Source organism: Saccoglossus kowalevskii, chromosome 8 (genome assembly GCF_978046115.1).
Source record: "Saccoglossus kowalevskii chromosome 8, keSacKowa6.1, whole genome shotgun sequence".
Lineage (NCBI taxonomy): Eukaryota > Metazoa > Hemichordata > Enteropneusta > Harrimaniidae > Saccoglossus > Saccoglossus kowalevskii.
Window position 1 is genome coordinate 11,635,680 of NC_140648.1, and position 25,194 is coordinate 11,660,873.

The 25,194-nt window shown below is 35.0% G+C and overlaps 1 protein-coding gene across 1 annotated transcript; it reads left to right on the forward strand.

The window, feature by feature from the left end:
* Positions 1-17,184: 17,184 nt before the first annotated feature.
* LOC102803860 (uncharacterized) lies at positions 17,185-19,692 on the forward strand. The gene has a single exon (XM_006819786.2). It carries the CDS (start codon positions 17,185-17,187, stop codon positions 19,690-19,692), a length of 2,508 nt encoding a protein of 835 aa, XP_006819849.2.
* The last annotated feature ends 5,502 nt before the right edge of the window (positions 19,693-25,194 follow it).

The following is a 25,194-nucleotide window of genomic DNA, read 5'->3' on the forward strand; positions in this document are numbered from 1 at the left end:
TGATACGTTTTCAGTCCGAAGTCCCCAACATACATTTGGTTGCCGAGTGACCTGAGGCGAACTCTAGAACGCGACTCCCTAGGTGCCCATAAATTTACAGGTCGATTTGATTCATGCTTGCGTATGTAAATTTGTCTTCATCATGTCTGTTGGAAGAGATAGTCTTGGCAAAAAGTGAATCGAATTGGAAAACATGACCTTTGACCTTCCAAACACGCTCATAAATTATGCTATATATTCGTTTGAAGTAAGTCGTGGTATGTAGCTGTGTTCGTTATTATAAAAAAATAGATTCCAGTGTATTGTGCTTATTCGGTTGAACGATCGCCAAATCACCCAGAAGGAACACGTGTGGTATGATTTGGCAAGTAGGTAAGTTTCTCTTTATTCGCAATTCACCGTGAAAGTCAGACTTTGATACTTAACCGAGGTAACCGAACCGGAAGTATATTTCAGAATCCAAAACAGGACATTGCTGCACTGTATAGTATGGAAAATAATATTATCATAGAACGAAATTAAATCTGTAATCTGTATATATATAGAGAGAGAGAGGGATGATGAAACACGGATTCGCCATACATCACTTTTTGTCATCATGAACATGAATCGATCATCGTTATATTTTCTGTTTCGCACTCGCAATGAGAACAATAACATTTTATAGCCTCAATTCAGATCACCTTAGCACCTATGACGAAGACAGAGCGGTATGCGCTCATCTGCTTCTAACGTTATGTTACTATAAAAGAAATTTGTAACTCACCGTGACTCATTTTTTCTTTGCTATCACCATCTTCTTAAATTGTAGTCTAATTGTAAATACCGGGAGCAACAAGGGCAGCAGAAACACAACAACAGCAACAAACATTTACCCATAACAAAATAAATGTTGTGCCATTGAAAGTAAACGTTCAGTCATCGATAAGTCATACTTCGAGAAATCAATGAAATGTTAAAAGTTGTCCATATTGCATCCGGTATTTCATCTTTAATCGTATTAATTCACCGTATGGTCGAGCATGTGTAACGACGCATTTTATTTGTGCAGGGATTTTCAACAAGTGCGTATTGTAGACCTGTCAATGACAGATGTTTTGACTGTTGCCACTGTCATCTACGGAGCACATGTTGAAAAAACACTTGAAATGGTTTGTTGACAAAACATCGCGACATACGTCACTGTACGTACCAACAACAACCATGCATTCCCATCATGCAACATGTTGTTTGCGGGTGTGAGTGTGTATGATTTAATTATGAAATACAAACTATTGTTGAAACCCTGATGACAGCAGTCGACAGTAACAGACTACCAACTGTCACGTGTTTCAAGTGACTTTGTTTAGTTCGCTGACAGATTTAGGATCTGTTTGATAAAGTGTTCAACATTGCACCCAACGCTATCGTTATGTAGTGTTCGCGTTCCATAAGGTACGTCGTCGTAATGCTAGACCAGGCTCAGTTTCTATTACTGACCCATACTGTAGAGAATTTCGCTCATCGTCAATGTCTCATACGTGGAGTGTTCTTATTAATGACATGCACACTAAACGACGTAAGTCAGTTGAAATACGGCGATTACAATAAGTCAGTATTCCCCTAGGCTATATTTTGTAATACGATGCTGCTATTCATCCTTGAGTAGTAATTGCGTTTTCAATAAATTGAATTGAAGTTGCTAAATTCTGAGAAATGATTACTGTATTTTGTGTTTCATCAGGCGTTTGTTTGTGAAGTGAATATTGAATTTTAGCATTAGAATATTAGCATTTTAACAGTATATTGACAAAAATGATTCAAATGTCCGGTAACATTCTATGTCAGACATTGAACTGTCACCTATTTTCAGCTTAATTAACTTAACACTAACAACTTGAATCTAGTCGATGTTTTGCCAAGAATGGGTTTCATTTTTTTTTTCATTTGATTAAATTTTGTGTCACTGTAAGCACAGTCGTAATCAGCGCCTAGTGGTAGATTTTTATCCGTTAATCCTAAAAAGACGTGCCGCAAATAAGACTTTGTGATTGTAGTTTTTTTTATATCACAGTTACATGGAATTCACTCAATTAAAGATGCATTTTTCGAGATTCAATTTGCTTTCATATTTTTTTATCCATGCTATACTGTACCAACATCACCCACGTGCCCAAACAAGTATGGTGATATGTAAATTCATTCTCCGGGCGTCTAATTGCTGTTTCCATGCGCGTAACTTGGACATTATAACATTTCACCCTATCTATGTTTATTGCGTACCACTCAATATTGTACATGGATTGATAACATTAGTGAAAACGCACCTAATGACGCTTCAAAGATAATGCTATATACAATCGACAAAAGACAGTTGGTCTCGAATACTTAGTTTGTTGGTGAATAGCTTTAGGCCTCTTATGATATATTCCGTCTAGTGCGACGTCACAGCACCGCGTCGTCGGAGACCATCGGCTCCACTGTCTGATGCGCACCGTCACACAGAATGAAAACAATGCGTATGGCATTGCATCACTTCACAGTTTGTATCTCTTTCTAATTGTGCACGGGCTATTAATCAGTATGGTGATTATGACAGTGGCACCAACCGACCACCTGAAACTGGCACAACGTACGCCGCTAGCGCAATATCAGTTGAAATGGAAGGGATTACTCTCCCTATTAACGAGTTATAGCATGTTTTATTAAGTAATGCTTTTATTCATCATTGTTTATTACAACGCAAGGGTCGTAAAATGTAATAAAACTCATCGATCCGATACGCGCCAAGACGATACCATCGTTGTTCAACGCTAGTAGGAAACTACTGTAGGCTTCGCTGATCAGATTGCAGGTGAAACTCGTAACTCAGGCGAAGAGGGGAATACAGGTGTCTAATATATTTGAGTGAAATCAATGTATTATAAATGTTTGTGTATGTTTTGGGATAGTCTGTTTTTAGTGTTATTTTGGTGGGGTGTATTCTCGTGAGATCCAAAAGTAATTGATGGTATTACGTCGACGGGTCGTTTCATGTAACGAATAACGCCATCTAACGTATCGCAAGATACGTACTTTGTTTTTACAACTCGTCATTTAAAAAAGGTGTAATATTAGCAATGTAGCGCGATAATCACAGAACAAAGCTGCGTAATGCTCGCTGAACACACTAATGATTAAATTAATCACGACTTTGTTTTTGTTTTTAAATAAAATGAAATGGTAACTCGATTCAGTTGCATCTTAGGCTTATTATCTTATTTCAAAGGCCCTGTTTCCATGCCAACATAATGGTGACCGATATATCAATAAATGATGTATTGTGTGACTATTTTATTTAACATAATATTCCTACCTGTATAGGTATAACTCCGATATAACCTGCTATTTCGTAGGCCTGGGCCTGAGTCACCCTATTCCTCAGTTGCCAATATAATGGTGATCCCTATATGAATGATCGATATAATCTGGTTCACTCGCTCAACCCCTTACCCTAACCGGGACCCAAAATGAATGAGTTATATCATAGGTATTGTCGCCATTCCCCTTCGACCTTATCCTTTACCTATATAATAGTGAACCCGGTAAGAATTACTGACATTTTTGGTCCGGGTCTTGACATCTATTCGTTCTGGTCTAATTTCCTACTTTGAAAGATGACCCGAAGTAAATTCTTGACATCATATAGGCCAGGGTAATGTCACCATTGTTTATTATGACCTCAATGGCTGAGGGGCGCACCGTACATTCCATAATCCGTCTTTTATAAAGATGCGCCCACCTACACAATCTCCTGCATCCATCCCTGGATCTTAGTTCCCGGCAAATAGTATGCAGGGTCATTCCCGGCCTATTCTCCCTACCCTGATATGAATAAATGATATCATAGGCCTGGGTCATGTCACCTGTTTACCTAACCTCATGATAAATTATAAGTGTATATTTATTTTGTTGTTCAGACCCAGTCCACTAACACAGAGTACAAGTACAGGTAATAAATGCATTATACTACAGAATATTACTTATAATTAGAATTTAAGTTTACCTAAAAAAAACATTTCCAACAGGCTATGCCACAAAGTGCGAACTCATCATCATTTATTTGTAATTTGTCTAAGCTAGGGGGCCTGTTTTTTTTAATATGCATTACACCTTCTCTGTCATTATGTAGAGGAAATAGAAGCGGAGAATAAAATTGATTTCGTCTTACTTACATGTCTCTTACTTATTCTTGTAACATTGCCTGGATATTACGTGCCATAGTCAAGGTGATGTGACTTCACATTCATACGTCATTTGTGTGCACTTACGCGCTTATGTATCATTTTATCAGAACAGTATTATACATTGTCTTGGCAACCGTTTAAGATGTGTATCTTTGGTTTTTCTACCATATATTAATAATTTATATTAATTATATTTCAATTAGATATTAAAATGTATTTGTACAATAGCTCAAAACCGATCTGCACTCAGTGTGTTTATATAGTACATACCCAACAATAAACTCTTACTACTGTTATGATGTATCGGATTTTTATTATGAGCCGCCTGACTGTGTGTATATGTATAATAAAAAATAACGAGAGCCTTGCAAGGTCAAAGGTCGCATTTTGTGTATTTTTTATCTTAATCTTAACCAAAACTCAAACACTCTCCATACCGCACTCGTATACTGTACACACCACTCGTGTCCGTGTTTGACTATAAATCAATGGCAAGTCGTTACATTAAATGATTGTAACGACCTTCTAACGAGGCGTTATGGGGCTTAATCACTTTATGGCCGTTCTATAGGGATACATTCACTAATGTGATTAGAAATGATATATCGGCTACATTTTACCTGCACCAGACAATCTCATATTAAAAACTAATCATTATCTTTCGTTAAGATGTACTACACGGCGTTACTGTTACTTCGTCGTTTTCTAGGTTGTGGTTTTCCTCCCCGGGAGGACCAGTGTAAATGGTTAATAATCAAGGCACCCAGACAGACCACCACGGGCATTGTTTTGTTGCACATCTAAATGAGTAGAACCAAATATGTCTACGTGTCTGCATTTATAAACTATTTATGTGTTTATTTTTGAGAAAATACCTATATAGTTTATATATATAGTTTAACATTCTGAATATTGCGAGATATAATTTTAATTGGAAAGTTTTATATGGATACAACAATTTGAATCAATGTTTTTCACTAGAAATAAAACCCATGCTAAATTATAGGTGTGAAAAATGGGCTTTAGAGAAATACGCAGATACAAGTAGGATAGACTAATTAAATTTGAAATTGCGTAACTTTTTATTACAAGTTTCCTGTCTGCAACAAATGAAATTAAAGAGACATGCTAGTCGGACAATAATTGGAGAGTACATACTTATTACGTAATTGGAATGGGATCAAGAATAGAGTAAATAAGTAATAAAGCAATTTATATACCAGTGTGATAAATTAATTCAGAAAATAATCAATTAAAAACATACGGATTAGAGAAAATATATAAGGGAGCTCAGTAGTACTGATCGTAATCTCATCTTCGGTATATAAGAGCAAAGGAAAGGGAGGTTGTCCGAATTTCACTTCATGATTTACTATACACAATATAGCTAGAATGAGATTGATTACAATTGCTTTTAACACTTTTTGCTTGTTTTCTTTTGATTTTTTTAGATTAGCATTTGACTGTGTAAAAAATCGTCCCTGTTGAAATTAATTATTTCAATCAGGATAAACATATGGCATAGTTACGGATATTTGGTACCGCTTACGTTGTAATAAATAAGTTTGATTCGTACTAGTAACTCTAATATGTCGAGGTGTATATAGTGGGATTTTGGAAAACATTCTTCGTGTCGTTCAAATCTAATTCAGAATCTTATCCATAGAATCTTAATTTTAATCAACAATAATTGTTTTCCTACAAGAGAGCACAATTCAAGCGACACACGTTAGTAATCTTCATTGCTTGCATTTATTTTAGGTCTCATGCCACTAATCAACCAATGGCTGCCCGTAGCTCAATTTAAATGCCTTGCAAGAACCAATGAAATGTTTTAAATATTATTTTTCTCAGGTGCTTCCTGTTTGAGGGCGTGATCACGTGGGTCAAAGGTGAGACCAACAGATCTTTTGTTTACTAATTAGCGTGTGTACCTGTGAGTTTATTCTGTGTGTATTTGGATGTTCTAATATTGGTGTTTTCCAGTGATTTCTCTAGGTGCAGCAAAATACAGTAGGTGTGTCTTGTTTACCTGAGATTTGCAAAAGTTTGAGCTGGCCAACATGTTAGTTTTTTTTTTCAAGTGGTTGATTACTGACATGTTGATTTCCCATTTTGAGCCATGTTTTCAACTTTGTTCATCATTTTCATATATAACAATCTCGTCATATGTTAACATTGTCGTCTATGGAAATTTAATTAGTGATATGAGCCCTTTACTGGTTGAGCGAAGCGTTGGAACAGCATGTACGTTCAGCTGTCGACAGGGGGCGCCATTCACACGAGGATTTCTTCCTGTGGCGTGTGTTCGGAGAGATGCAAATCTGCGTAACACAAGTGGCTGCATCACATATATAAACAAAACTGCCAATCGTAGCGGCTGATAACATATCATATCAACCAAATCTAGAAATATACAAACGTTTTTATTTCTAATTTGTTTTGCTTAACTCATTGAATCACTTGCACTTGTGAATTTCAAGTTGTGGTACCCCAAATCTGTTATAATTCGACGGGAGCAAAAATAAGGCTTGATTTCTCAACAATCAAACCACTGGATTGGCTGGATGGGAAGGGAGGGGTCTCTCATAAATAATTGCTTGACTGAATTCATTGGATTTTATGCGAAAATAGGTCGCTTTTCACCTCGACGTTTTTTTGTTTTTGTTTTTCGCAGGCAAACGCAATTGCAATATGATTAGAATTTCAAAGACGCGGGTCGCTTGGATCTAATGGTTTCCCCGAGGATTTCTCTTAACATAGAAACATTTTTTTTTTGTAAATACAAATAATGTATTGTTCAAATAAAGCACTTGATACAGAAGTAGTCTTCCTGTTCATTGGTTGTCGTTTTTTTACGCTATTTCAGGAACTGGGTAACAATCGCTTTATGTTGAGACACGATTCGGCGGGGAGACCGAGATTATACGCAAATACGATGGTGACTCCAGTTTCATTGTGTGCATTTCAATGTAATGATTCTGTGGTTCTAAGTATCTGTGTGAGAAATCAGATCGATGTGGTAGACGGCGACAGTCGACAAGTAGCTCAATCTGATTAACATGTGGTGTATTGTACGATATTGTTGTGTATTATCCAATCATTTTTACCTTGCCCGTACCATCAAAGATGGAAGGAAAAGGTATATTAAGGGAAAAATTTTGTCTGGCGTTGTCGTTGTTGTTGTTGTCGTTGTCGTCGTCGTCGTCGTCGTCGTTAATAATTGTTATTGTGTGCATAATAACTTTACTAATTCTATTCCAAACTTTATCAAACTTGGTCACCTTATTCATCAGTATAAAGTCTTCCCTGAGTTTGAACAACGGATGTCCTGTATGAAAATATCATGCAAAAATTGAGAAAATCTGATAAAATATTTTGACTGTTTCTACTTGACTGATCACTGGTGATACGCATCAAAGGTCACTGATCTCAGTGGAAATATGCATTGTTGTATGTGTTCAATGAAGCAAATGATTTATCTTGTAATAATATCCTTGGTAATGTATCTCAGAATCCCATACTGGGTTTCAAAACCAACTCATGGAGAGATTGCACAGTCTGATACACATTTGCAAACCTACCAATAAAATCTTTACAGAAAACAAGATGTCAGAAAATCAATATAAGCACTCCTATGAACTGGGTGTTTAACTTTGATCAAGATCTGAAGCTAATAGAAAATCTGTTTAGTTCAAAGTTATCAAATCAAAAACAATACATAAGAAATACATTAAAAGCAAAAAAACATTTCATCCACATTTTAAAAAGAAAATTATTCTAAAATATATGTATTCTGTATTTGACAAACAGTTCATTCGACAAATAAACTCACAGGAATATGTTTCAGCTATTAGAACAGAATGAAAGAGTTTTTATAATACTGGTTTAAAAACGCACTTCAAAGATTGCAGTGTTTGAAGATGTAGATTCTCAGGAGGCAACAGTACTGTTGACTTCTCCCTCCACTGGACACCAACTATTTAAGTTGATTTGCATACAAAGCAGAGCTTGCAACATGATAGCTATTCATAAAGGGTGTTTTTTTTACTTTTCATATAATACAGTAGTCACACAATGAGGCAGTTCATATTTGTCTCAGTGAATCATTCATTTTTGACAGACACCTGTACAAAATACTTGGACTATAGCTAGCTAAATTTTTCTGTTATCTTGCATGTTTTATGAATCTATTCACATCTAAATGCAGCACTTTTTTTTTGCAATGAGACATTTGGTTTTATTCTAAAATATCTCAATTACTTTGAATAAAGCTGGAAATTATGTTCCTTAAAATAATTAAACAAATAAGGCACCAATGTTTTTGTAAGATATTTACATCTTTTAAGGACATTCGGTAGACTGATTCCCCACTGTTGGTTCAACCCCAAAACTTATTTGTATTCAAAATTAATTATGACAATGCATATTTATATTGAAACAAACTATGATAAAGGGAATTATATTATATAACAAAGGGCAAGGTCACCAGAGTTCAACTATGTTAATACTTAGAATGAACGTCAATTTCGACATCACTTGATATGTTTGTCAAGGCATGTTTACAATTTCTAGAGATAAACCATAGAACGATTATTATTACTTGCCTTGTTGAATCTGGTCATTTCCCTCCATTCATTAAAATAGTTATTACATATTGGTAATGAGAGATTGTGATAGTAAAACTCAAATGCATATGAAAATTAAAATAATTTACATAAAAAATACGTGTCAGCATGTTTGGCTTTTGTTGAAAGATTTTTCAGTATTGCAATTATAGTAGCTACTTTAACAACAGTTCGGTCAGAATACAAACCATCGTTAGAAATGTTGAAAAAGAACTTAAAACAGGAGTGTAGTGAAAAAGGTTTGATTTGCGAGGATTATTTTTGTAGTGGCAGTAACTGGTTTCAAAATTACCACAAACGTCAATACAATAACTTGGTACATAGTGACGAATTTGTGATATAATTCCGACAATAGGTTTCTGATATTTATAATGTATTTTACCAATTGACTGTCAAGACAACGCCCTCTGGCGACGTTCATGAAAATACTGCTTTTTGAACTCCCTGCTCGCTCTGGGGTTCTCATAACCATATATTTTTTTTTTTTTTCAGAATTGATCGTGAGTTTGTTGGCACTGCACCAATCACAGACTTTCTGAAATTCATAGAGGATTTGAATTAGATCAATAACATTGTTTTTCCAAAATATTAATAGATTTTGTCATTCACAAACATGCGGAATTCAAAGGCGTTAGTTGAGTTTACGGTTTATTTAATACTGTATATACAAGAAATACAAAGAGGCCCAGAATCGATAATTGATGGACACCGCATTTAATTTCTTTATATGGAGAAAACGTATTCGAAATAGGGGCAGATTGTTGACGATGAAGCAAGTATCTGTTAACCCAGAACAGTTGAAAGCCACAAGAAGTCATGGTTGATCGTATCAAAGGCCCTCTTCAGGTCTATGGATATGTCAAATATTATCGTTTTCTAATGAGTAATGTCTAACAGTAAGCCTGCAAGTGCATATTATATAAACTGTTTTCGAATTCAAAGCTGAATTGTGATTTTATCATTAACTTTTCTTTAAATCATTGATAAATTGTTTATTAAGAGTTTCAATTATTTGGCGATGAGTACATGCTCCTAGGGATGAACAGGTAGCTCCAGGTTTGGGCAAATATTGGTGAAATATTCAATAAAATTGCATATTCGTTTTAGAGCCAGTTAAATGTATCTTTTGTGGTATAGCTTTTTATTTGGAATTTCATTCATCCCTTGCTAGTTTTGCTATAGTTCCTGTCGCATAGTAAGATTTGTTTGATAAATATATTTTAACCGCTTTGAGAAGTTTTGTGAGCGCGTTTCTGTTACTTGTGTATTTGTTTTTATGTCCCAAACTGTGAGGGTGCGAAAAAGAAGGTTATAGTGTTGAATAGTTTATACCTGAATTGTTTAACGATATTTGTAATTTCCCTGTTTTGGAACCATAAATACTTCTATTTCAAGACTATCCGTTGATGTAGGTAAAATAGAACAGGTGTTTATTGTGTAAGACTTAATGTATACTGGTCAGGAGTAGGTTGTTTTTTTAATTTGCATATAATTATATACATTGTTACAGTATTAGAATTGCACGCCCAATGAAACAGACAGTAAATGTCCCTGGTTGTGTCAGTTGTTCGAATGACCAATACCAAACATCTCAGTCATATATTGCACCTGGACTTTGTTCCTGTTGCCCTCTTTGACCCATTTTCATTAGAAATACATAATGGAGGATTTAGTGCATGCATACAATATAAATTATTATCTCACTGACAATTCCCTGAATTATGCAAAGAAGTGTGTTTGTTTAAGCACTTTTTCCATGATCAGGAGTTGTTTGCTATCTTTGCTTTCTATATATTAAATGTATGTAACACTTCCCAGACACTCGTTTAGCGTTTTCAGTCTAACTTGCTCCACCTGTGGCAAATTTCTATGCACTAAATGATCTGCGTAAATGTTGGCTTGTGAAATATTGATAGTTCAAATGGGTTAAACACATCTATCATCTTTAGAACCAGTTCAGCATTACGTGTTTCACCAGCTTCATAGATTTAAACTGTGTTGAAAAGCTGTAGTCTTTGGCTTAGTCATATACAAATTTGGTGCGAGTTTGGAGTCATTTAAAGTAATATCATCCTATCCACTCTTTTCCATCTGCAATTGTATGTTTGCTCTAGTAACATATCTGGGGAGACTACAATATGGTGATCACTTCTCGTGAATGCTCTCTGCGATTGCAGGCATGTGCAGTTGTTTCATTTCAGACAGATAAAGAGGTAATAATTGTTGATTATAATTGTAATGCCCCGCAGCTGTTAAATGTGGAAGCATCTCTGCCTTCTCACACAAGTGACCTCCCGTTGATAGAAGATTCACCTTTTCAGTAGGTCAAACATATAAAATGTTAACCAGAATCTTGCTAATGGTTGATTTTCCAAAGTTGCCGAATTTGAACTTGAACATTTGAAGAGTTGTGGTTGAATATATTTTATTTGTCCAAAGATACCCTAATAAATTAGCAATGCCATCTGCTTATTGAGATATACATTCTTCCTTCGTTCATTTGTCAAATCATTCCCAGTACGGATACCGCATTGGCATGCAAGTATTCGTAGTTTCCTACTTTCTCACTAAAGACATTTGTTCTAGTAAATATACGAAAATCCAGGTAAACAAACATTTCTCTTGAATGGCATATTGTGATGATGTGTTTTTGTTAGCACAATAACAGATGTATTCATTTATTAGAACGATACCCATCAGCATTATTCACACCTACTTCTTTAAGTATACATTGTTTGTATTCCTGTAGCGATCTCCCAAAGAAACAACCAAGATTTCTTGTGATTGTTTGAAGAGTGGTATATCAACTTTGTCAATGAGACAGGGCAAATGTAGCATAATACATGATTGCAAAGATTATTTTCAAGAGAGAATTCTTGAAGTTTTAAATTTGTCCATGCGCAGTTTATGATAACATATAGATTTTCCCACCACATCATGTCCCTGGCCAATTCTCAACAGCAAAATAACATTCAAATGATGATTTTTCACTGTAGATCCATTACTAGTTGGGTTTTTTCTTTTTAGCCACCCCCGGTTACAAATAATGTTGTCTTTGCAAATGTATCAGTCGAAGATTAATTGGACCTAGCAGAATAACACCACACTTTTCAAATCGGTTACTTGTACTCGGCATATCCTGCAAATTGTGTATAGTAGAACTGCCTATACGTCGAATAGCTGACAATTTTTTCTCATTAATGTACTAGTTTCTGCACTTAGCATGCATTTTGGGCTGTTTTGTAATCAGCCAAGACTGCTCTTCAATCTAATTTTTCAATCGCAAAGCTGTGTTATCTAGCCTAGCTTTGATTCAATTTAGTTTCTGTTGTTGGTTGAATGCTGTACAGATTGTTGCTATCAGATCCTTGGTACACAGCACACATACTGTACTTTGAAGCTGTCGTCTTCAACTTTTTTGTTGATATTCTACCAAGATTAAGCCCATCTGGTAGTTATGTTTGTATTGGCTGTCCATAGTGCAGTGCACGCAAGATTACCCTGTAATTGTTATCAATAATTAAAGTTATTAATATTTATCTACGTTTCATAATGAAGTATGACAGTATGCTGTCACCTTAATTATATATATTTACATATTATTTCAGGAAATATACCTGATCCTTGGTTCTTGAATGTGGAAATACGGTTGCGGTATGGACAAATCAAATGAGACATGTCGATGAAAATATTACCGGTAGTCACTTGCAATCAGGTGATTTAGATGACTGTATATAAAGTAATATATTGCATAAATTTGAATGGTTCTAATTAGAAGCAAGTATTGTCGTTGTCGTGTTCGAAATTGTAAGTTTCACTGTGGTGATATAATTCCATTTCTGTATTACTTTATTTTACTTTGTTTACGTTATTACCAATGATAACTTATCCAATAAGTATGACTATATGATTTATTATAATGTTTTATTTATTATAATCTACATTTTGGTAAATCTCATTTACTGTATTCTCGTTACTGTATTGTCAATGAGTGGATAATTACTTGAGTGACTTATGTTAATTAATACAATGTGGGGCCACACACTATACTGAGATGCAACGTATGATAAAACAGTTAAATTGTTGTTGTTTTTTTAAAATTTTGCGTCGCACGCCATCAGCGACGTATTATTGAAAACTGTCCCCAAATCTTCATATCAGACACAGTGTCCGCTTTCATGACTGAAATATTTTATGTTTGCCTTTCCTTAATGGTAAAATGTGTCACTTAATTTAAAACTGGCATTTATTTTTGTTTTGGCCACAAGTAACCACAAGTAGAATACATTTCAAAGTAAAATTTCACCAATATTTTGAAAAATGTGCATACATCGAACTTGATAAGTTACAACACTAATTAATAAAATATATAATGAGTTAAGAGCAGATAATTATTGTTTGAGTTATTCAACCCAATATTATACATGTTAGTCACACCAACATTTGGTTGACATGTTTTATTGATAAATACTTTTCCTATTGATAATCAAAAATGTAAATCAACCTGCAATGATGGTGTTATTTACATGTATTTTCAGAACTCTACTTAGGGGTTCCCCCACCCTCTACATAATATAATTACAGAGGAAGGATTCGCCCAAGTTCAAGCTGTCTGCAAAATGAATGAACGAGTAATTCAGTCATATGCTACAATTAGAACTCAATTTAGGATCGAAGAGACAAGCAAGTTGTGACTTTTAGTTGAAGTAAGCACTATTCTGATCACCTCACCAGGACATTGATTAAAATACGTTAAAAAAATAAAAAGACAAATACATATTATCATGAAGAAAGAATTAACATGAACTTATTAATATAAAACACAATCCAATTCAAATTTGTGGAGTTATTTTCGTTTTGGTTTCCCTTTATCCCCATCCCCCCTAGTAACCTCGAAATACCTACATTTTTCATTTTAATCAGATCGAACTACTGTGAACTGTAGTAATCTTTGTGAATCTATGATTTTAACATTGTTATAATTAAGTGGGAGGCCTAATCATTGACGTTTTGATGTTTATGATATATACTAGTATTTTCCCTTCTCCAATTCTCGTCGCTGGTGGCGCGGTGAATGGTCCATTCAGCGCAGTTGATGCTTTGAAAATGATATTGCCCGTAATTTGCGCAAATTAACACGATCATACACTCACATCATACCCCCAATACCTCGATGAAGATAACTTTAAATGCAATGATTTATAATTGATTTTCTTCATTCTTAACAATCAACAAATATATATAATTCGATGTACCTATGTTTTGTTTTTATATACGTATGTACTGGAAAACATATCAGTATATCTTTTTGAAACCAGGTACAATTTCACGTTTGTCGTGAAAATTGTGACGCACGAGTGATGGTCTCTGCAAGCCGAAACCTAGAATAAATCGAAACGCATCATATTTACCGCTAATTGCCCATTATGATTTTGCGGTATTCTATGATGTCTTTATGATTTAATGTGATGACGCATTTACCGTAACGCTTCCGGATTATCAGTAGCGAGTTCCTAACGTTCTGACGTTATAAACTACGTCATGGTATACACAGCGTAAAATAAAGTCAATGCGAACGGGCATCACTCAAGCAAAGAGAAACATAATAATTATGATAAAAAACATAAGTAATACATAAACAGATAACGATATAATTACGGTGGCCCATAACGGCAATCCGCAATCACCAATTTCCTACAGCAGCCACACGTATTTGCGGCATTTCGTGTTACTGTTCTTCATCAAAACAGAACAAATAGTGGAATGCATACATAACTTCCACATGTCTGCCTGTACTTACAATCAAATATATTTTAGGGGATATCCATAGTGTTGGGAAAGATTGTGAAGACAAACTGATGAAATTTGTTTTCAAAAATACGTATTTTCAATTAAATTCTAGTCACTGGTGCAAAAGATTTGATAAGTTTCACCTTTCAATACACCTTTTGATTCTTGACGTCAACATGACGTAGATGATAGTTCAGAACGACTACTGCCTGGCTGCACATCTCTCAAAAACACTGTTTTGTATTGACCGATGACATTCCCGTCGCTAGAGGGCCAATCGTACAGAAACCGGTATATTGCGGCGTGTATTGAGAATAAGTTTCGTTCTTTTCATTTGTTCGCCAATTATAACAGTAGCCTGTGGCCACAGCTCTTCTCAACGCCGCCATTTCATCGACTACAGATTCCAGAATCTAAGTCCAAATACACAAACCACCAAATACAAGTCCCAATGCGGCAGTATGGGGTATGGGTACATGAATTTACGTTCCAATACATCAGCATGGGTACACCAATTTACGTCCTAATACACCAGTATGGGTACACCAATTTACGTCCTAATACACCAGCAAGGGTACACCAATTTACGTCCTAATACACCAGTATGGGTACACCAATTTACGTCCTAATACACCAGCATGGGTACACCAATTTACGTCCTAATATACCAGCATGGGTACACCAATTTACGTCCTAATACACCAGCATGGGTACACCAATTTACGTCCTAATACACCAGCATGGTACACAATTTACGTCCAAAGACACCAGAATGCTAAGACGTAAAATTAGATAAAAACTCCAATTTTAGTACAAAAAAGAAGTCCTATTGGTAATAAAGACACACCAAATGTATTGTCATTACCTTTTTCAATTTCGCATTGGGACTCGATATATGAAATGCCCACTATTGATAAAACAAGCCGACGAGGAATAAATCGATCGGAGGCGTCATATCCGGCGTAGTAATTTGTTGCTAGCGGATACGTGATGTCATATCAAACAGGTTGCTGTGGGTGTACATTGTATCTCGTTTTTACGTTCGACACGTAATGCCTAATAGTGTTCGACGTTGTGTTACACGTGTTGTATTTGTATACAATGGCATACGTTCAACGAGCAGAATGATGTGGGAAGAATTTACATGATCGGAAAGCTAATCAATTCCCACAAATTGGCAATTTCACGCCGGCGAAGTCAATAAAATACTGCGCAGAAATATCGTTATCTTCCATAATTGCCAATTTAGTAGTTAGACCATCATTAAAACTAATGTTGCAAACCCAATTTTCAGCTATTATCGTCAATAGTTTGGGGACTCATTTTCACCAACTGCTGAGAAACGAAAATACTAAATCTCATGGTTTATGTTACACGGTTCTTCGCCCGCAACGTCTGGTTATATTGAATATTTAAATAAACAAAATACTTTTATGTTATATGAATCTGCATAAATACACATAAATTAAGATGAAGGCCATAACACACCATTTCTGAATTTTTGGTCTGCGTGGTGTTTTTTGCCTGAAACGTGACAAACGTGACAATCAACTCAATTTCGCGGTAAATAAAAACAAATATATTGTGAATATTTGCAGTGATTTCAAAGCGCTATAGTCGTCGCATCGGTTCGATATGGGTCTCATAGCGACGTATGCAACGCGTGTAAAATACATTGTTTGTTTATATGAAATTAGAACACGCGCTGCGTGACGACTGTAACGCCTTGACATGACCCGCAAGATGGCCGATTTGGTGATGTACTAGGACAAACGTATCACATGAAAAGGAAGATGGATGAAAACTGTGTACACATGCGATGTAAGAGGTTATCATTAGAGTTTAAGTGAACATTTTGAATGAAAGGAGTCTATTTTTATATCTATGGTTTATCATTTTATAAACGACTTTCATCTCATCTATGCCTAACTCATTTTGTATACAGATTTCTTCACATCTATGATACACACCCAAATCATTTTGTACACAGATTTCTTCACATCAATTATATATATCTAAATCATTTTGTACACAGATTTCTTCACATCAATTATATATACCTAAATCATTTTGTACACAGATTTCTTCACATCAATGATACATACCTAAATCATTTTGTACACAGATTTCTTCACATCAATGATATATACCTAAATCATTTTGTACACAGATTTCTTCACATCAATGATATATACCTAAATCATTTTGTACACAGATTTCTTCACATCAATGATACATAAACCTTTGTCGGGAACAGACATGATGTCTACGTTACGATTACGTAACAACCCATATACCAAGTTTAATAGCTAGATCAAATACAAAGCTAAACTGTCGCCTGACATCTGGATCATGTTTGACTTTAATTACTACATCCTGTGTATTGTATATTTAATAGCTTAGTGTCTTTCTGAATAAACCAGTTGTGTGTTAACCATCATACTGTAAGCATCATCTTGTACCAACTATCCCTATACTCGCCCACATTTGGTGCCGAGACCAGGATTGTCGTCGAAAACAGAAAACGTTGCAGAGACCGATCAAGTTTATAACAAATTACCATGTCCGACGTAGAACCCGAACAGACCGTGAGAAGGGATGTAGTACAAGAAACCACCATGAAAAGACGCGGTCATCGATGTCAGATGACTAAACAACTCAAGAAAGCTGAGCAGATCCTCGCCAAAGAAAACCCAAGTCAGTCCGACCTAGTTCTTCTAGACACAACGGTGGTCAACATCGAACAACGAATGCAGACCATAGAAAGCCTGGATGATATAATCCTTGCAAATACAACTGATGAAGGTGCGTACAGCAAGCTATTCGAAGAGATCGATGACTACCATATTTCCAACAATGAGAGTGTTGCAACTATCAAGCACTATCTTAGAACTAAGTCTCCTGTAACACCTATACCTACTTTACCGGACACCTTAACCAACGGCTCGTCATCGTCACTATACCAGTCAAGTCGGAAAGTCAACCTACCAAAACTGGAATTGCCGAAATTCGATGGTGATTTCATGAAATGGAACGCATTCATTGACACTTTCAATGCAGCAGTAGATCAAGATAGTTCCTTAGAAGATATACAGAAATATCAATACCTAATGGCACAAGTAGAAGGTGAAGCCGCAAAAACAATAGAGGGACTACAACTGAGCAGCGCAAACTACAAGGAAGCGTTACAACTATTGAAAGACCGCTATGGGCAGCCACACAAACTGATTTCATGTCACATGACAGCGTTGTGGCAACTACCAAAACCGAACACTACTATTGTGAGTATTCGCTCCTTTTATGATTCGTTAGAAACACATATAAGAGGCCTTAAATCTCTGGGGAAAACTGAAGAAAGTTACGGCGAACTACTAGTTCCTATTGTTCTCGATAAACTGCCCCAAAGTGTGAAAATACAGATTTCACGTGAACATGGCGATAAGGCGTGGACCATAACAGAACTGAAGGATGCTCTTTATAAAGAGATACAAGCAAACCAGGCCGCAATCAACATCGGAAATGAACAATACGATAATCCAATTCCTACTGCCGCTACTCTACATGTGGGGACCAGAGCCAAACCGAAACCGTGTGTGTTCTGCCGGGGATCTCACCTATCGGGAAGATGTCAAGTCGTGTCAGACGGTAAGACCCGTATGGAAATACTGGTGAAAAACAAGATATGTTTTAATTGCTTTGGTGGAAAACACAGATCGACTGAATGTTGGAGTAAATTCTCGTGCCGTAAATGTGGAAAAAGACATCACACATCGATCTGCGATGCCAGTCAAAAACACGGAGAGAATACCCGCACTACCACGGAAACACCAAATACTACACATGTGAAATTAACTCCAACGTCTGGACCAACATTATTGAAAACAGCGATTGGAAATATCTCCCGTAAACGCGTGACTACAGAATGTAATATTATGTTTGACGAAGGCGCTCAGCGAACATTCATTACTGAGTCGACAGCTAGACGTTTAGGGATTGAAAACGCGGACTGTGAAATCGAACACCTAAGCTTAGGTACTTTTGGCAAAGATAACACCGGAGTGCGTGCGATCAAATGTGTAGATCTAATGCTGAAGACCAATTCTGGCAACATTACTTTACGTTCACTTATTGTACCGAAAATTAGTTCTCCGGTACATAACTACATCGAAGCAACCGTACAGAAGCATGTTTACTTACACGGACTAAGACTTGCTCCACAAGTAAAATCGGAAGAGATGGAAATCGATCTGTTAATAGGGGCCGATTACTATTGGTCCATAGTAGAAGATCGCGTCGTCAGGGGAAATGGACCTACCGCCGTCGCTTCTAAACTGGGTTACTTGTTGTCCGGACCATCTAAATTACATACTATCTCCGTGATGAATACAACAGTGATGAAAATTCTAACCAATACCGAATCGGAAGAACAGTTAGTGACCAAGTATTGGGACTTAGAGTCCATCGGCATATCGAACAAAGGCGACGAGGAAACAAATGTTAAACAAACATTTGAACAATACCGTGACACGAAAATCAAGCGAGAAGGCAACAAGTACATCGCTGAATTACCATGGAAAGAAAGTCATGCACCCCTTCCAACAAACTACACGCTTGCCAAATCCAGAACCAGATCAATGGCTCAACGTTTAACTCCAGAAATGCGTGAAGTTTACAACTTTATTATCCAAGAACAATTAAATCAAGACTTCATTGAAAAAATCGTCGATGATGACCCAAAACGTGGACATTATATCCCACATCATCCCGTAGAAAAGCAATCGTCTACTACACCGATTAGAGTAGTATATAACTGCAGTGCGAAATACCGCGACCAACCGAGTCTAAATGAATGCCTGGAAACTGGACCGTCAATCAATAATGACCTAGTAAAAATGCTGCTTCGATTCCGTACACATAAAATCGGAGATATCGTGTTAGTCCACAGTGACACTCAAAAACGGTTACTCTGGCCGCTCGCTAAAGTTGAAAAACTACATGTTGAAAATGATGGACTTGTGAGATCGGCAGACATTCGAACGAAAACGGGAAAAACCAGCCGTCCAATATAATATGTAAACTTTATCCGCTTGAACTCAGTGCTGTTGAAAATACATCTGATGACGGGAATGCCGACAACGAAACTAGGGGAAAACAAATACCACCCGTTTTACAACGTCCTCAACGCAACGCTGCCGCTATTGCGAAGTTGAAGATTCAGGACACCTTTCATAGTGATTTATGTGACAATTAAGACTTTTAATTTTTACTCGATATATAACGTAGAATGCCGTGAACAATTAGCTTAGATTTTTGTTATCGTGATTCGTTAGAAATAATTTCGTTATTTCGTGAACTTTTAGTATGTTAACATACCCGACTTATTACCCGACTTAGTATTGTTTACTAGACTAAGTATATTATTTTATCGTTATCTATCGTTATAATTTACCGATTGTTATTCGTCATCATTTTAATAATTTACACAACGCAATATCAACCCTTACTGTCGAAATTAATTTGTTTACTTTCGGCCGCCCGGAGAATGTCGGGAACAGACATGATGTCTACGTTACGATTACGTAACAACCCATATACCAAGTTTAATAGCTAGATCAAATACAAAGCTAAACTGTCGCCTGACATCTGGATCATGTTTGACTTTAATTACTACATCCTGTGTATTGTATATTTAATAGCTTAGTGTCTTTCTGAATAAACCAGTTGTGTGTTAACCATCATACTGTAAGCATCATCTTGTACCAACTATCCCTATACTCGCCCACAACCTTAATCATTTTGTACACAGATTTCTTCACATCAATGATACACACCTAAATCATTTTGTACACAGATTTCTTCACATCAATGATACATACCTAAATCATTTTGTATACAGATTTCTTCACATCAATGATACATACACCTAAATCATTTTGTACACAGATTTCTTCACATCTATGATACACACCTAAATCATTTTGTATACAGATTTCTTCACATCAATGATACACACCTAAATCATTTTGTACACAGATTTCTTCACATCTATGATACACACCTAAATCATTTTGTATACAGATTTCTTCACATCAATGATATATACCTAAATCATTTTGTACACAGATTTCTTCACATCTATGATATACACCTAAATCCTTTTGTATACAGATTTTTTCACATCTATGATACACACCTAAATCATTTTGTATACAGATTTCTTCACATCAATGATATATACCTAAATCATTTTGTACACAGATTTCTTCACATCTATGATACACACCTAAATCATTTTGTACACAGATATCTTCACATCAATGATACATACACCTAAATCATTTTGTATACAGATTTCTTCACATCAATGATACATACACCTAAATCATTTTGTATACAGATTTCTTCACATCTATGATACACACCTAAATCATTTTGTACACAGATTTCTTCACATCAATGATACATACATCTAAATAATTTTGTATACAGATTTCTTCACATCAATGATATATACCTAAATCATTTTGTACACAGATTTCTTCACATCTATCATATACACCTAAATCATTTTGTACACAGATTTTTTCACATCTATGATACACACCTAAATCATTTTGTATACAGATTTCTGCACATCTATGATATATACCTAAATCATTTTGTACACAGATTTCTTCACATCTATGATACACACACCTAAATCATTTTGTACACAGATTTCTTCACATCTATGATACACACCTAAATCATTTTGTATACAGATTTCTTCACATCAATTATATATACCTAAATCATTTTGTACACAGATTTCTTCACATCAATGATACACACCTAAATCATTTTGTATACAGATTTCTTCACATCAATGATACACACCTAAATCATTTGCACACAGATTTCTTCACATCAATGATACATACACCTAAATTATTTTGTACACAGATTTCTTCACATCAATGTTACATACACCTAAATCATTTTGTATACAGATTTCTTCACATCTATGATACACACCTAAATCATTTTGTACACAGATTTCTTCACATCTATGATACACACCTAAATCATTTTGTACACAGATTTCTTCACATCAATGATACATACATCTAAATAATTTTGTATACAGATTTCTTCACATCAATGATATATACCTAAATCATTTTGTACACAGATTTCTTCACATCTATCATATACACCTAAATCATTTTGTACACAGATTTTTTCACATCTATGATACACACCTAAATCATTTTGTATACAGATTTCTGCACATCTATGATATATACCTAAATCATTTTGTACACAGATTTCTTCACATCTATGATACACACACCTAAATCATTTTGTACACAGATTTCTTCACATCTATGATACACACCTAAATCATTTTGTATACAGATTTCTTCACATCAATTATATATACCTAAATCATTTTGTACACAGATTTCTTCACATCAATGATACACACCTAAATCATTTTGTATACAGATTTCTTCACATCAATGATACACACCTAAATCATTTGCACACAGATTTCTTCACATCAATGATACATACACCTAAATTATTTTGTACACAGATTTCTTCACATCAATGTTACATACACCTAAATCATTTTGTATACAGATTTCTTCACATCAATGATATATACCTAAATCATTTTGTACACAGATTTCTGCACATCTATGATACACACCTAAATCATTTTGTACACAGATTTCTTCACATCAATGATACATACACCTAAATCATTTTGTACACAGATTTCTTCACATCTATGATACACAACTAAATCATTTTGTACACAGATTTCTTCACATCAATGATATATACCTAAATCATTTTGCATACAGATTTCTTCACATCTATGATACATACCTAAATCATTTTGTAAACAGATTTCTTCACATCAATGATATATACCTAAATCATTTTGTACACAGATTTCTTCACATCTATGATACACACCCAAATCATTTTGTACACGGATTTCTTCACATCAATTATATATACCTAAATCATTTTGTACACAGACTTCTTCACATCAATGATATATACCTAAATCATTTTGTACACAGATATCTTCACATCAATGATATATACCTAAATCATTTTGTATACAGCTTTCTTCACATCAATGATACATACCTAAATCATTTTGTATACAGATTTCTTCACATCAATGATACACACCTAAATCATTTTGTACACAGATTTCTTCACATCAATGATATATACCTAAATCATTTTGTACACAGATTTCTGCACATCTATGATACACACCTAAATCATTTTGTATACAGATTTCTTCACATCAATGATACACACCTAAATCATTTTGTACACAGATATCTTCACATCAATGATATATACCTAAATCATTTTGTACACAGATTTCTGCACATCTATGATACACACCTAAACCATTTTGTACACAGATTTCTTCACATCAATGATACATACACCTAAATCATTTTGTATACAGATTTCTTCACATCAATGATACACACCTAAATCATTTTGTACACAGATTTCTTCACATCAATGATATATACCTAAATCATTTTGTACACAGATTTCTGCACATCTATGATACACACCTAAATCATTTTGTACACAGATTTCTTCACATCAATGATACATACACCTAAATCATTTTGTACACAGATTTCTTCACATCTATGATACACACCTAAATCATTTTGTACACAGATTTCTTCACATCAATGATATATACCTAAATCATTTTGCATACAGATTTCTTCACATCTATGATACATATCTAAATCATTTTGTATACAGATTTCTTCACATCTATGATACACACCCAAATCATTTTGTACACGGATTTCTTCACATCAATTATATATACCTAAATCATTTTGTACACAGATTTCTTCACATCAATAATATATACCTAAATCATTTTGTATACAGATTTCTTCACATCAATGATACACACCTAAATCATTTTGTATACAGATTTCTTCACATCAATGATACACACCTAAATCATTTTGTACACAGATTTCTTCACATCAATGATACATACACCTAAATTATTTTGTACACAGATTTCTTCACATCAATGATACATACACCTAAATCATTTTGTATACAGATTTCTTCACATCTATGATACACACCTAAATCATTTTGTACACAGATTTCTTCACATCAATGATACATACACATAAATCATTTTGTATACAGATTTCTTCACATCAATGATACATACACCTAAATCATTTTGTACACAGATTTCTTCACATCAATGATACACACCTAAATCATTTTGTATACAGATTTCTTCACATCAATGATACACACCTAAATCATTTTGTACAGATTTCTTCACATCAATGATACATACACCTAAATCATTTTGTATACAGATTTCTTCACATCAATGATACACACCTAAATCATTTTGTAAACAGATTTCTTCACATCTATGATACATACCTAAATCATTTTGTCATTGTACGTACAAATGGTATATTCACACATTGCCCCCCCCCCCCGATCTAGTGTCCCTTTATTTAGACATGACAGCCCCTTAGGGCTGTGCGGTGAGGAAGTTCCTATTATCTTACGTAGATCTGGTGATCGGTTTCTTGTTAGGACAAGAGTACTGTGATTCTGTATGTGCACCGAGAACAAGAACATTGTATGGAAACAGCTTTCTGCATACAAGAATACGTATATAGTGATACACACTCTACACAGAGGTAATTCTGTCGTGCATCACGGCCGTCGTATATCGCATGTTTCTTGTAAGCAAACACGAGCACTTTTTATGCGAAAGTTAAATTATCATACCCAAGTGGTATCCAAAGATTTTGCCAAGGGGAGCAAATTAACATTGATTACTTCACTAATTAACATAGATTCTGATTAGGCATATATATGATATACCATGTGTTGTCTCAATCAGGACAATATAAAGAAGAGAACATATGTATACAAGGTCGTGTTTTATTTTTGACATATAAAGTTAACTAAATTCTAATTACCAGATTTTGTATTTATCACATCAAAAGTGTATACCTGATGCAATTTAAAGAAATATGAGTTGTCGAAATATTCCGGGCCTATAAGGCACGCCCTCTAGCGAAACCAATATTTTACAAGAGTTTCTTCAATATCCATCAATAATTGGTATTTGCAAATTTCTAATCTGCAAGTTAGATTTAAGTTAAAATATGTTTACCCTAATATTTTAATGTGCAATTGTTCAACTGGTGTTTTATCCAATTTCATGTTGTCCATATTATCAACACTCCATATTCATGTCGTAATATGAGTTTTATACAAGCCTTGAATAGATGTAGATATGTTTTTTAAGGCAAAACATAGCCCTGGTAGCTCTAGCCTCATTGTATTCACCATTTGCTTGTGAAAATACACTAAGATAGCATATGTTGGTGTTAAGTTTGGTAATACAATCTTTCTTTTATATACCCCTTTTTGAAAATCATAATTTTAATCTTGGTTAGATACAACTGGAGCACCAGTTTACGACAATATTTTTGTAGTCCAGATAGTTTACAGAAATCAATAGCAAATCA